General features: G+C 40.0%; 1 protein-coding gene across 1 annotated transcript in view; it reads left to right on the top strand.

The window, feature by feature from the left end:
- fat4 (FAT atypical cadherin 4) overlaps window positions 1-12997 on the top strand; it is a 121709-nt gene that overhangs the window by 69033 nt on the left and 39679 nt on the right. The window contains exons 4-6 of the mRNA XM_079249921.1: window positions 200-550; window positions 3145-4067; window positions 5625-5799. Coding sequence (XP_079106047.1) covers window positions 200-550; window positions 3145-4067; window positions 5625-5799 — 1449 coding nt within the window. The remainder of the gene's footprint in view (window positions 1-199; window positions 551-3144; window positions 4068-5624; window positions 5800-12997) is intronic.

The raw sequence follows: 12997 nt of genomic DNA, 5'->3' as shown, positions 1-12997 counted from the left end.
GTTGAAACACCAGTGATGGGTTGGTTCCAACACAGAGCAGTCCAAGTACAGAAAAAAAACAAATGTTATTTTAGCATCTGGCCGAGCAATCAATGAGTCACTGGTATTAATAAACTACACTAATAACCTCCCTGCTGTCATTTTCTTCTGTATCGGAGTGAAGGAGTAAACTTCTCGCCTCTGTGTCACAACCCATCAGGCTCCATCGTGGCGGCGATCCTGGCCGGTGACTCTGACTCGGGAGTGAACGGAGAGGTCACCTACTCACTGGAAGAAGACGACGAACACGAAACGTTCCTCTTAAACCCCGTGACAGGAGTTTTCAATGTGACGCGTCCACTGGACTATGAGACTCAGCAGTACTACATCCTGACGGCAAAGGCTCAGGATGGCGGCGGACAGGCCAGCACTGTCAGAGTGTATTTCAACGTACTGGATGTGAATGACAACCCGCCCGTCTTTAACACCACCGTGTACAGCACGTCCGTGTCTGAGAGTCTGCCGGTTGGATCCAGCATTGTCACCGTTGGAGCTACTGATGCTGATGACGGTATGTGTGTATGTGTGTGTGCGTGTGTGTGTGTGTGTGTGAGAGGGAAAATTTTGGAGCCACGTTGGTTTGGAAAGACAAGGTGATTAAAAATCAGTTTTATGCAAATTTTTTTTTCAGCTTATGGGGCAACATAGTTGAGACATCTTTAATGAACTTAACTGGCTATCAAACTCTAACAAATACAAATACAAAGGATACCCTCAGAACAGTGCTACATCACCAGCAATATGTCTACTCATTAAAGCTATAGTGTTCATTGTTATATATTTATTTTTTGGAATCATTTAGTAGGTCTCATGTTTTATAATCAATAATGCCGAATGTTGAAAGAACTTTGAAAAATTAGAAAAGTACAACAATTATGGCTCTTCTTTGACTCAGTGCAAAGTTTAAAACTACTTTCTTTGGTGTTTTTTTTTATTTTGCTGGTGCGTAAAATAGTCCTTACACACGAGCTCACTGATAGTTGTGTCTGTATTGATGAAACACACTTTGGCGATCCCTAATGAAGATTAAATCAGCATCTGCCTTGCACCCTGCCTCTTCTCTGCGCTCTCTTCAGCTCTCAAAAGCCAGTCTGATGTTGACTCTTTATCTCTTGCTCTGTCAGTTTCTCTCTTTTTTTGCTTCCACCAATAATGGCCTCTTGGATTACTTTGCTAAGTCAGCAATGTTGTTGACTTGTGACGTCAACAGTGATGTTGACATAGCAAAACAGCTAATGGGTTGATATCCAGTTACTAGTGCAGCTGCTGTGTGACGCTACAGGCGGGAAAACAAGTTGTGAGATGTAGTTTTGAGCTGTGGGACAACAACAACTTCAGGGATAGTCTGAAGCACAACGTTTTGAGGTCTGACATGTAGTGGACCTTTAATAGGACTTCATAATAAGGGAAAACATCAAGATTAGTTAAAATAAATAAATGACAAAGCCATCTACACACATCCAAAGTCAAATGGGTAATTTGTATTTATCTGGAACAGAAATCTAGCCCTCTTACTGGATAATTAAAAGTGTTTGCACATGTAGACATGTAGATGCTCTAAGCCTGCATAACTAATAATGGTTGGAGAGAGCGAAACTTTGGAAACAGAAATTCAATAATCTGCGAGACTTTGTCGTGGTGCCGTTGCTTTATTATCCAACTATATTTGGAATCTGTAGAAAATTAATGGTATGAGATCAGTACTTCTTATTGTTTTTGAAAAATCTCACAACTTTAAGTTCAAATCTAGAAGTTCTCCAGAAATGTCATCGTATTAAAAGAATGTAGAGAGCTTTAAGGTACTTGTTTTTGGGGTAAGTGTGTGTTGGGGGAGGGGTTATAAATCAAGTCAGGTAGCCACAGGAGATTAATTAAATGTTGGCCTGTCATTTTGTTATGACAGCCGGTTACACAGAAGCTCTCAAACCCACATTTTCATTTTTTTTTCATTTTGGTTCACGTCTGAAAGACTCGATGGAATACATCTTCACCGTGTGATTAAATGGCTGGAGTTATTTCTGCGTTTCAGGTGGTGGGTTCCGTGATTGTGAGGTGCCTTGTGGTATTTGAACAGTCGCCGCTACTCTCCCCTGCTGTAATTACTGCTTCACCCAAGCCTAATGTGGTTATCGTGACCTACATTCCTGGGAAATACGCTGCCTCATTCTCAACCCAGAGTCTGGCTTCTTTCTCCGCTGTCCACATAATCTGACCGCGTCGTCCTCTCAGACGCAAAGTGGCTGTTTTCTGCTGTCACAATAATACACTGCCATTGTTAGCACTTCCTAAGCTCTGACCCCCGACCCCAAGACTTTGTCTCTCCAAGGAGTAGCCTAAACTCACATGGAAGCAGCACTCAAGCTTTTGATAAGGGATTACTTGTTTACTGTAAATACACAGTGGAGTGTGGGAAGGTGCGGATGCTTTCCACATGAATACCCTGTTGAGTTGAATTACAGACGCTCAATTTAAGCTCATTTTAGCCCCCGGTTCGAGAGAGTTCTGCGGATTAGGCCAGATAGTTTACTGCATCCATGCACTCAGACACTGTGAAGTTATGTCATTCAAATAAATGTTGTGACGGAGAGGGATTTTCCAAAACTAAACAACCGTACTATCAGTATAGGAAGTGGTTTTGCCGTGTTTTGCTTTTGATAGCAATCATGCTTTGTGAATGGATTGTCCTGTCAGAGGACAAGAAGAGAAGGCTGCTGTTGCACATTCACAATGCAAGGAAATGGATGTTGATAAGGTATATAAGTACCTAATTCAAATACATGCAACAATTATCAATAATTACATCATGGACAATAGCATAAATATAAGCATTTGGCCTCTTTGATACCCTCCTTTTTTCTTGTTATCTGTTTCATTTTTGTTTCTCGAACTTACTCAAGGTCACTTTGGACAGATTAAATTGAATTCTTTCTGTCTGTCTTTCTGTCTGCCATTGTTATTCTGTATCTTTTGGTTTGCAGCATTGACAACATTAATAATTTCTTTCCCATGGCTATTTTAAAACTGGCCGATTTTTAAGTTTTGTTTCAATGAATTAAATACATTAAATATTTCACTAATTTTTCTCCTGATGTTTCTTTTTTCCAGGACCAAACGCTCAGCTTCTATACAAAATTGCGTCAGGTGATCCTCAAGGTCACTTTGTCATCACCAAAGAAGGGGTCCTCCAAACTAAGAAGGTCTTGGACCGGGAAACCCAGTCGTTCTACAACCTCGTAATCACAGTCAACGACCTGGCCCCGCCTCCCATGCCCCGCTTCACCAGCACTGCTCAAGTGTCAATCATTCTCCTGGATGTAAACGACTGCTCGCCGACCTTCACCTCCCAGAAGATGACTTACATCCAGGAAAACACACCAGTGGACACCGTTGTGTTCACAGTCCAAGCCTCAGATGCTGACAGTGGGCCAAACAGCTACATTGAGTACTCCCTCAGAGGGCCCTTTGGTAACAAGTTTAGGATTGGCACAATAGATGGAGATGTCAGGTTGGTTGGGGAGCTTGACAGGGAGGAACTCTCCAACTACACCTTGACAGCTGTAGCTACTGATAAAGGAGAACCCCCTCTGTCCTCAACCATGGAAGTGACTATGATGGTTTTGGATGTCAACGACAACACGCCAAGCTTCTCACAGAACATCTACGATGTTGAGATCGAAGAGAACATCTTAACAGGCACTGATGTCATCCAGGTGTTTGCTAGTGATGCCGATGATGGCACCAATGGTCAAATTCGTTTCTCCATGAGTGGGGGAAACACAAACTCAGATTTCCGGATTGATTCAGTCACAGGGGTAATTTCAGTGGCCAAGCAGCTGGACCGTGAGACACGTTCAGCTTATTCGCTGGTTGTGCAAGCGGCAGATCGTGGCAGCAACCCCAGAGTGGACCATGCAACTGTCAACATTGTTTTATTGGATGTGAACGACTGCTCACCTGTGTTCGAGCTCTCTCCTTACACCATTAATGTCCAGGAGAATCTCGAAAACCTGCCCAAAAACATTCTCCAGGTCAGTGTTTGTGTTTTTTTTTTTTTCTTTTATCAAAACATATGCTGAAATTTAACATTAGCAGACCGGACCTCCTGAGTGAAAAGAAATTAGTTCCTTGAATGACAGTTCAAAGACCTTAAACAAGCTAATGCCTTAACTAAATTTGTAGTAATACTAACTTAATAAGGGCAAGTATGTAAGTGGTGTAAGTGCAGTAAACCTGTGAGCACGGTGGTCTTTTTGGCTAAATAACATGAAAAATACCTGACTGAAATGATAAAGAAATGATAAATGACTGCAATTAGCTTTGCTCAATTAGGGTTTTATAGTGTTTCACAGAAATATGAAACCAGGCTAAATTCCATGACAAGGCAATTAACTTTCTAACCACCCTGATGACTAAATGAGCCATATATAAAAAATGGAGAGGAAAAGCTTATTTCCAGTAGCAGAGCAGTTCCACTTTCTTTCACTTGTGTACCTTAAGAGGAAATGAGAATTCAGTTTTGTGGTGGGAAGGGGTCCAGATATGGTGACTACACATCTGTGTGCTAACCTGGCTGTGTCTGGCTCTAGCATGTATGGCAGGATGGGCTTGGAAAACCAATCTCTTTGGGCTCAAATCAGACTGGAATCACTTTATACTAAGAAAACCATTTAAATATGATTGTGTGAATCCCTGAGAGCAGTTTCAAGCAAAGGACCCATAGAGACTATGGTTTTCTTTTTTGTGGATTCTCTGGGAAAGCCTGATTAGACAAAATGAATAACTAATGATGTTCCTTCCCTAAACAATTACTTTCATGGTGCCACTGAGCACCACGATGGTAATTAACCCACAGCTGCTTGACTGGAAAGAGACTCATACAGCGGTAATGCTGGGTAGGCTGTTTGAGCTGAGAAAGATCCTTGGATCTGATAGGAGAAAAGGACAAAAAGGAAAATTGAGATTACCTGTCAACTTTCCAACATATATATATATATATATATATATATATATATATATATATGTTAGGGGTGGGAAAATTAAATCGAAAAATCGGAAATTGAGATTTTTTTCTTCACAATTTTCAAATCGATTTTTTAAAAATAAATAAATCTAATCCACTATAAATTTCTTGTCATTTTAATTGTTTTTATTGAACTTTTTACTTGTCTTCTGGGGCATTATAGCAGCAGAATGATGGTCCGGCTCCTGTGTTTTTTCCTAATTGAAATCAAGAAAAATGACCAGCAAAAAGAAGTTTTATAAAAAAAAAAAAAAATTGTTTTTAATCTCCAAAAATCATCAATATTGAAGAATTTTGAGAATCGCAATTTAAATCGAATCGGCACCCAAAAAACTCGTCACAGCATATCGTCACAGCCCTAATGTGTATATATATATATATATATATATATATATATATATATATATATATATATATATATATATATATATATATATATATATAAGACTGTAATAGGTAGCTGTGCTTAGTCAGCATCTCCTTGTAATCTCCTTGTAATTTACCTATTTCATTTAAACTTGCAGCTTTCAAGGTCTGAGGCATATTTTCGACCGTTGTTTTCTAGGTTGTTGCCAGAGATGATGACCAGGGTGCCAACGGCCAGCTAAGCTACATGCTAAGTGGTGGAAATGACGAAGGCACATTCACACTGTCGTCCAGTGGTCAGCTGAGCATCACCCAGACTCTGGACCGGGAGGCCCAGGGGAAATACATCCTGCTGATCACAGCCACTGACTCAGGTACAATCAAAGTGTAGGCATGTGGGAGTACTGTATGAGCTTGCAATGCTGTCTAGGAAATGACGTTTTTGGTTTATTTGTTCAAATCTGACTTTGTATCTTTTTGGACACAGTAAAGCTATTTTGTTTCCTCTGGGGGACTGAGTGCTGTACAATATTATTTTCTGGTGTGCAGACTCTACTGAGTTTGTACAACGAGTCATTTGCTGCAATCAGTGTGCATAACGGAGCCGAAAAAAAGTATTTTCAAAAACTAACAGCAATGTCATCAAACAGCATTTTGATTTGAGAGTGTGCACGCAGCTCTTTTTCTGTGGCACAATAACATAAACAGTAAAGAGTTTTTAGCTTGGAAACTAGTGGGTGTTTTTTTTTTTTTTACCTATTGCATGGTCGTTTTTCAGCGGGTTCGATTGAATAGCATCCTTTGTTTATTTGGATATGGCGGTAGGGCTTGTTATAGCCAGATAAAAGGTTAACTTGTTATTGCGTAGAGACCAGTTAATGTGCAGTTAAAGGAGTATGTGCATATCCCCATTGCAGCCAAATCACATGGTATCCCAGTTAAGTATATGTTTCCCTGCGCTGCTCTGGCACAGCTGTCATGGTCTGGGGGTGGTTCTGTGTCATTCCTGGACTGACCATGTGACCATGCATAACGCTGTGTATTTTTGACCAAGCACAGACTTTGGTGAGAATTGGGACTCTGTTGCATGGAAACATATCAGCTTGTGAACAACAGGCTTGAGTTGTATATTCATTTCCTCATTTTTTAAATAACCAGAAGACTTGAAAATAGTTTTTGTGTTACTTTTTTCTTTGCAGAGGATTATTATAAGCAAAAGAAAAGGTAAAAGCTTACACATCTATGAAAATTCAGACCAAACAGTAACATTTTAAGATATTTCTGTCAGGGTTTTCTTGCCTCATATGCTGTTTAAAGATCTGTGCCACATGGACAAAGTTGCCCAACAAGTGAACATGCTAATTAGGATTCAATCCCTTTTTTTATGACTTTCCATATATAGAGCCCCGACAACAATTCCAAAATATTTTGACAGGACATTTCAGTACAATGTTGAGGCTGAGAGAGGGATTTGGGGTAGAATATCAAAATATCAAAAAACCCATAATCATAGTCGAGGCCAAATTACCCAGCAGCATTTTCTCACATTTTTGAGGCCTCGGCTGAGACAGTCAGGGAAAATGGTTCTCCTCTCAGGCGCTATCTGGCAGGAAATCTTGAAGGTGGACCGGGCAGACGTGTCTCTGAGCCTGCTGTCTACCATGACCTACTTTGAACCACTGACATCCATCTTAGCAAGTTAAAGTCTTCCTTTGTCCTAGCATATTTGACTTGCACCATTCTTAAACAACGTGCAAGAAAGAGAGAAGACTTTGGTTTGTTGCGGTTGTCTTCCATAACATGAGAGCTTAAGCTGTCTGTTTGTTAAAAACTATGTTATGTTGTGATGTTTGGTGTTCGGTAAACACCGTTGTAGAGTCCTGCTGCAACCACTGCACCCCCCAAACACTGCTACATGACAAAAAGAGATAAACTATTGCAGCTTAGATGGGTTAAACTGGAGTTGTTCTGCATATGAATCATAAAATCGTTTCCACATTTATGTCCAGGATTCTCCCTCTTTGCTTTATGCTCAAGTTATTCCTTTATTGGGACTTTTTCAGTTAAGAAAAACTCATTACTGTTGTTGAGCTTCAGCTCCATCTCTCTTCTGTGCTAGCTGCTGCAACATCATTAAATCGGTGTAAACAAAAGTAATGCTGGGTCTAATAACGGGTACTTGTTTGTAAGTGCTGCACAATTTGGTGTAATTTTGCAATTATTTGGAAATCTGCACTCAGCTTCCCCTAAAAGTGGCCTCCACACAAGCTGTATTCAGGTGTTTCATAAGATTCTTGTTGAGAGAAAATTTGACACAGGATATTTCTTTCTTTTTTTTTTCAAACCCTCTCTGCCTTGTTTATAGAAAGTTGTTTTGCTGCATTTTTTAGTTAACTAGTTGAGCAGATATACAGAGATACTTGGGAGGTTGCGTTGTCCCGAGGTGCTCTTTCTGCTCAGCCAACATCTGGGATCAGCTGCAGGCGAATCAGATTTTTAAGCTGCCGCTGAGTAATGTACAAGTTTGGCCTGCTTGGAGGAATGTAAAACAATGAGATCTCCAACAGAGTCGCACAGTGAAATGCTTTTGTCAAGCAGTCTTGCTGTAATGGCTTTCAGCAGGCTTTTGCGGTTATAGAAAACATATTTTCATGCACAAATCAGTTATTCAAGTTTGGACTTTTGAGTTATATTGACTTTAAAAAAGCATTAGTATTTGCATTTTTTTAAACTACACATTAGATGAATCCATTGGATCAACCGCATTTCTAAAATGGAAACAGTATTCACCAAAAGTGAGGAATGTATTGTTGCTCTATTCTAGACAAGGTTGTCCAGTATATTCATATACTACCAATTCCCAACCAAAGCCTTCATGGGGCACTTCACATAAACAGTAAACATGTTAGATACAAGCCCAAATCCAGACCAACATGAGCAGGTTATTTCACTGTCAAGGATCAAACCTCAACCACTAAGTTGTGGCTAAATGTGAAAAACCTCTCATGAGGTGTGTCTAAAACACTGTCAGGAAATAAATTCAAGAAGATTCAGAAAAAAGATAGTTAGAAAAGAAAGGAATGGATGGATGGATGGATGGATGGGTGGATGGAAGAATGGATGGATGGATGGAAGGATGGATGGATGGATGGATGGAAGGATGAATTGATGGATGGATGGATGGATGGATGGATGGAAGGATGAATTGATGGATGGATGGATGGATGGAAGGATGATTGGATGGATGGATGGATGGAAGGATGAATTGATGGATGGATGGATGGATGGATGGAGGGGATCAATATAACGTGAAAAACAGCACTGAATGAATAAACCACATTTAAGAAGGCATGCTCGATTTTTAGCCAAGCCATTTACATGTATGTATATATATATATATATATATATAATGTATATTTATGTGTGTTTGTATATATTGTCTTTGCATTTAGATGTGTGTATTAGGAATGTCTCTTCTTCTTGTTTGAGTCTGCGTGGGGTGTTGAAAGCAACCTCCGGGTGCATTGACATGCACAACATTTATTAAAGCGAAAGCACAGTAAATCCCTTGGACCATGCCTTTTATGGTGGATACGGTCGCATAGAAATCCCGTGTCTTTCACATCCTTCCAGCACATTTCTCCATAGTGCCACGCTGTTTGTATATGGTCTTTTGGATGGTGGGTGAGGGTAAGTTTTTTCGGGGCTAAACGACCGCTTAGCAGATAAAGAATTTTAATGACCATCCCTTTTTAAAAACAGGATCTTTTATCCATTTGACTGGCTCCCATGAATCTGGCTTGTAAACCCCAGTTCTCTTTAGTTTTTGTTATTTTTCCTCCCCTCTGACTTGATTAGTTGATTAACGATCTGTCAATCTCCCGTTTGTCACACGGTTTATGAGCAGGAAGAGTAAAGAAAATCAAACATGCCAATCTTCTACATACAAAACAAACAAAAAATAAAGCAAATGAAGTACGAGGGCTGATAACGTGGCGTTAAAACATGGCCGCGGCATTTCCAGATCACTGTCCAACGCTCGCCTCAGTAAATGTCTGACGGAGTCTGTTTCTGAAGGTTTCAAGCAGACTGAAGTCTAGTGGCAACACAAGAGTTTGCCAAATAAAATATCAGGTTCCTCGAATGAACTTTAACAGAGCAGTAACTTTCTGGATCAGCTCTTTAAAACTTTGCCGTAACAATTGGTCTTGCAGAGGTTTTTCCTATCGCCTGTTCTTTCTTTTCCACTTATAGTACAGCCTTTATCAATGCTGGATCTGAGTGTTTTTGTGAATAACTTTCGTTAATAATAGTGGTGAGCTATTATTCGTAGCAATTCACTAAAATGAATGCCTAGTTAAAGGATGTTTTCTAATATATAATTATGGTTGATGAGGATGGTATATTTGCAAATGTGCCACTTCAGTGGACATTTGGAGACAACTTCCACTCACTGAAGAATAAAAAAATATTGTATAAAATTTCAAATACAGGCATATATGTACTTACCTACCTTACCTCAGTGATAAACTGGACAAGAAAATGATACTATGATAGACTGTTTCTATTATGTCAATATGGCATTAATATTACAGCATTTATAAATATTTGTATGGAATAGATGAAGTAAATAAAATAAATATATAGTTAAATAATATTAAAGACAAAGGAAAATGTATTTGTACATGTCTGGTAGTAAAATATTACATGTGTAAAAAACATGTAAGTTTTAATAATTTATGCATCAGAGGATTAAGAATAAGGTGGTGTAGGTTGATTAGTGCCTCTGTCTGGCAAAATCCCAACTCTGTTGCTGACTTTCACGAATGTATTTCTACAGTAGATCTAGCTGTTTCCTACTGGAATAAGTCACTGCAACATATGTGAATAACTATGCACGATTTTGCTCTTAAACACTTTCCCAAACTCTTGATCCAGCTTTATGTGGTCCATGTATGAACATTATAGACTTGGATTATGAGCGACTTCCAATGGCAGTATAAATTTTCCACAAGTCACAAACCTTATATGATATGTTGGTGCTGCTGTGTCAGAAGAAAAAGAAAATATGGAGTGGCCCAAAGAGATAGGAAGGGATTTCCAAATCCTCATCAATGCAGCGAGTAAAAGCAGCACTGCAATAAAAAAAAAAAAAATCAAATCACTTCATTAAATTTCACCACAAGCCCTAAATATGAGACAAAAACAGCACTTTGTTTTTGTAAATCTGCCTTTTTTTTTGTTTTGTTTTACTACTTCCAAACCACCAAAACATTTCCGCAACATACGGGGAAGAAATTGTACACAAGCATTTAAATGCAACACTCCATAAATAACTGTAAGCTGTACAACATAAGCCTAATTTAATGAATGCATATAAGATTTCTATATTATAAGAATTATTCTATTCCCTTTGTGCATCATGGAGGCTTTGAGTGCTCTGCGTAGATATCCCTTTCACTGTGTTGCTTGTTAACTGTGAGAAAACCTCTGTTTACTCTGTTATGTTTGGCAAACTGTGCAGAGGGACAACTCGCACCCTGCACTCAGCTCCACGAGGCTTTTCATGAGTGCCGGACAGGGCTGCATTAAAAGAAGCTTTGTCGCAAAGCAACAGGTTCTCAGAGGCAGAAAAATGTCAATTTTGCCTTCTTTGGCAGCCAATTCTCTCTCCCCCCTGAGTAATGATGTGTTTTATTTACGCTGTCCCTCAAGAGCACAATCTAGCTGCAGTCCATAAACCGTAATTAACCGTTTAGCCTTAAGCTTCAGGCTACAGATGGGCTGTCTCATAAATTTGCACATTCATCCGTCTTCCTTAAGTCAACCTGTCCTGGTCTTCCCAGTTTAATGAAGCCAGTTGTTTGGACGTTATAGCTCTATCCCTCTTTCGCGAAGCTTAACGCAATTCTATTTTTGATGAAACATCAGTCAGTCATACACTAGAGGAAGAGATTATCTCTTGTGCGAGTCAGAGACACTCAAACCTGCTTCTTACCACAGCTTAAACCCAGCAACCCAGCCATCTTGCAGCCTTTCCCAGGAGGTGGGTGCTGCTGTTTGCTTCAGATCAGCCCCCTGTGAGGCCCTCACAGCAGTGTGCCCCCCTCATAGCAGCTGCAGCAGTCAGAAAACAGTGAGCTTAATTGTCATTAACACATGTATTTGTACCCCCTCCAGTTCAGAAAGTATGGCCACATCACCTTCTTGGAGGTTAATGTGATTTGTTCGGTGGTAATGTACACTGATAAGGTGCTTAGACCCTGCCATATGTTGATGCTAGACAATGCTTTTAGGGTTGAGAGGCTTACAGAGAAAACTGTCTGTGGCTTGTTTCAGTGGGAGAGGGGGCAACAGATGGTCAGCTGGTCAGCTTCAGCCTCAGCATGTTATTTCCAATGCAGTATCTTTAGGGTTAGTCTGAGGTCTCCCTTCTTCTCTAAACATGTTCCACAATGAAACAAAGCTGTTAGGTTTGATATCAGTGAACCATTAGAAGACGGATTTATATTTCCACCTACCTCCAGTCTAACTGCTGCATTAAGTCCTTGTGGGTTTTTGCAAAATATCAAGAATAGGGATGTATTTTAGCTGCTGTCACTGTCCCAACTGTCATTTCCACATCTGAGGGGAATGTTCTGCATTTAATGAAATGGCAACAATGTTTCTAGATTCAATTAAAGCAGGGAGGAGTGCTTATGCAGCATGAGCACTTTGAGCTCCTCGACAAATTGAGATGCTTTGTGTGACACAAGGTGAACTGACGCCAGCGTCTTTTGACCTCATCCCACTGCGTAATAGCAGCTTATGGGATAAAAACATTTATCTGAATACCATCAGTCTGATGTCTTCCTGTAGAGAAACCCTGCTTTGGAGACAGGCTTATCACAAGGCTTTAGCTTTCATACCACCTCAGAGTTGAGCGAGTCCAGCACCTCATGCAAAGATTTTCTTTTTGCTGATTGAGGGAAAAATCTCCTCTGGGCCCGAATCGTGCTTTGACACGCACAAGATGAATTTGGTTCACATATGTCCAGACATCAAGAGCGATGAGTGGCAACTGCTTCAAACAAACAATTTTCTAAGCACATTAAAATGAATCTTGTGTGTTACGAGTTTTTAAGGAAAGATCTTTGGTGTTGACAGGATTTCAGCTTCAGGTAAAAACAATGGCCAGGAGAGTCGTGTGAGGTTGTGGCGGTTTGCTGACCTGAGGTTAACCCTGAAATAAGATTACGGTCGTGGTGCAAACCTGTGACAAAGAAAAGGTTGAATGGTTTATTTGAATTGCCCATGAGTGACCTACAAATTACATCCCTGCAGATATAATGGTAGCATCTTGAATTATATGCACTGATTGATGGATATATGTTATCCAGATTGTTCCTTAAATAAATAAACAGACTGCTCTTAATCCATTCCAATAAAAGGTGTCAGATTTATCCCACTACAGAAAGACAAAGAATAAAGGGTCTGGGGACGGGATTTGCCAGTGGAAAAATACTTGTCTAACCACAGTGAATGGCAGCCGCCGGTAGGCAGCTGACTCCCCACAGCAAATTTCCATCAGCT

This window comes from Telmatherina bonti, assembly GCF_933228915.1.
Source record: "Telmatherina bonti genome assembly, chromosome: 12".
Lineage (NCBI taxonomy): Eukaryota > Metazoa > Chordata > Actinopteri > Atheriniformes > Telmatherinidae > Telmatherina > Telmatherina bonti.
The sequence above is the reverse complement of the archived record's forward strand: the minus strand, read 5'-3'. Positions and strand labels throughout refer to the sequence as shown.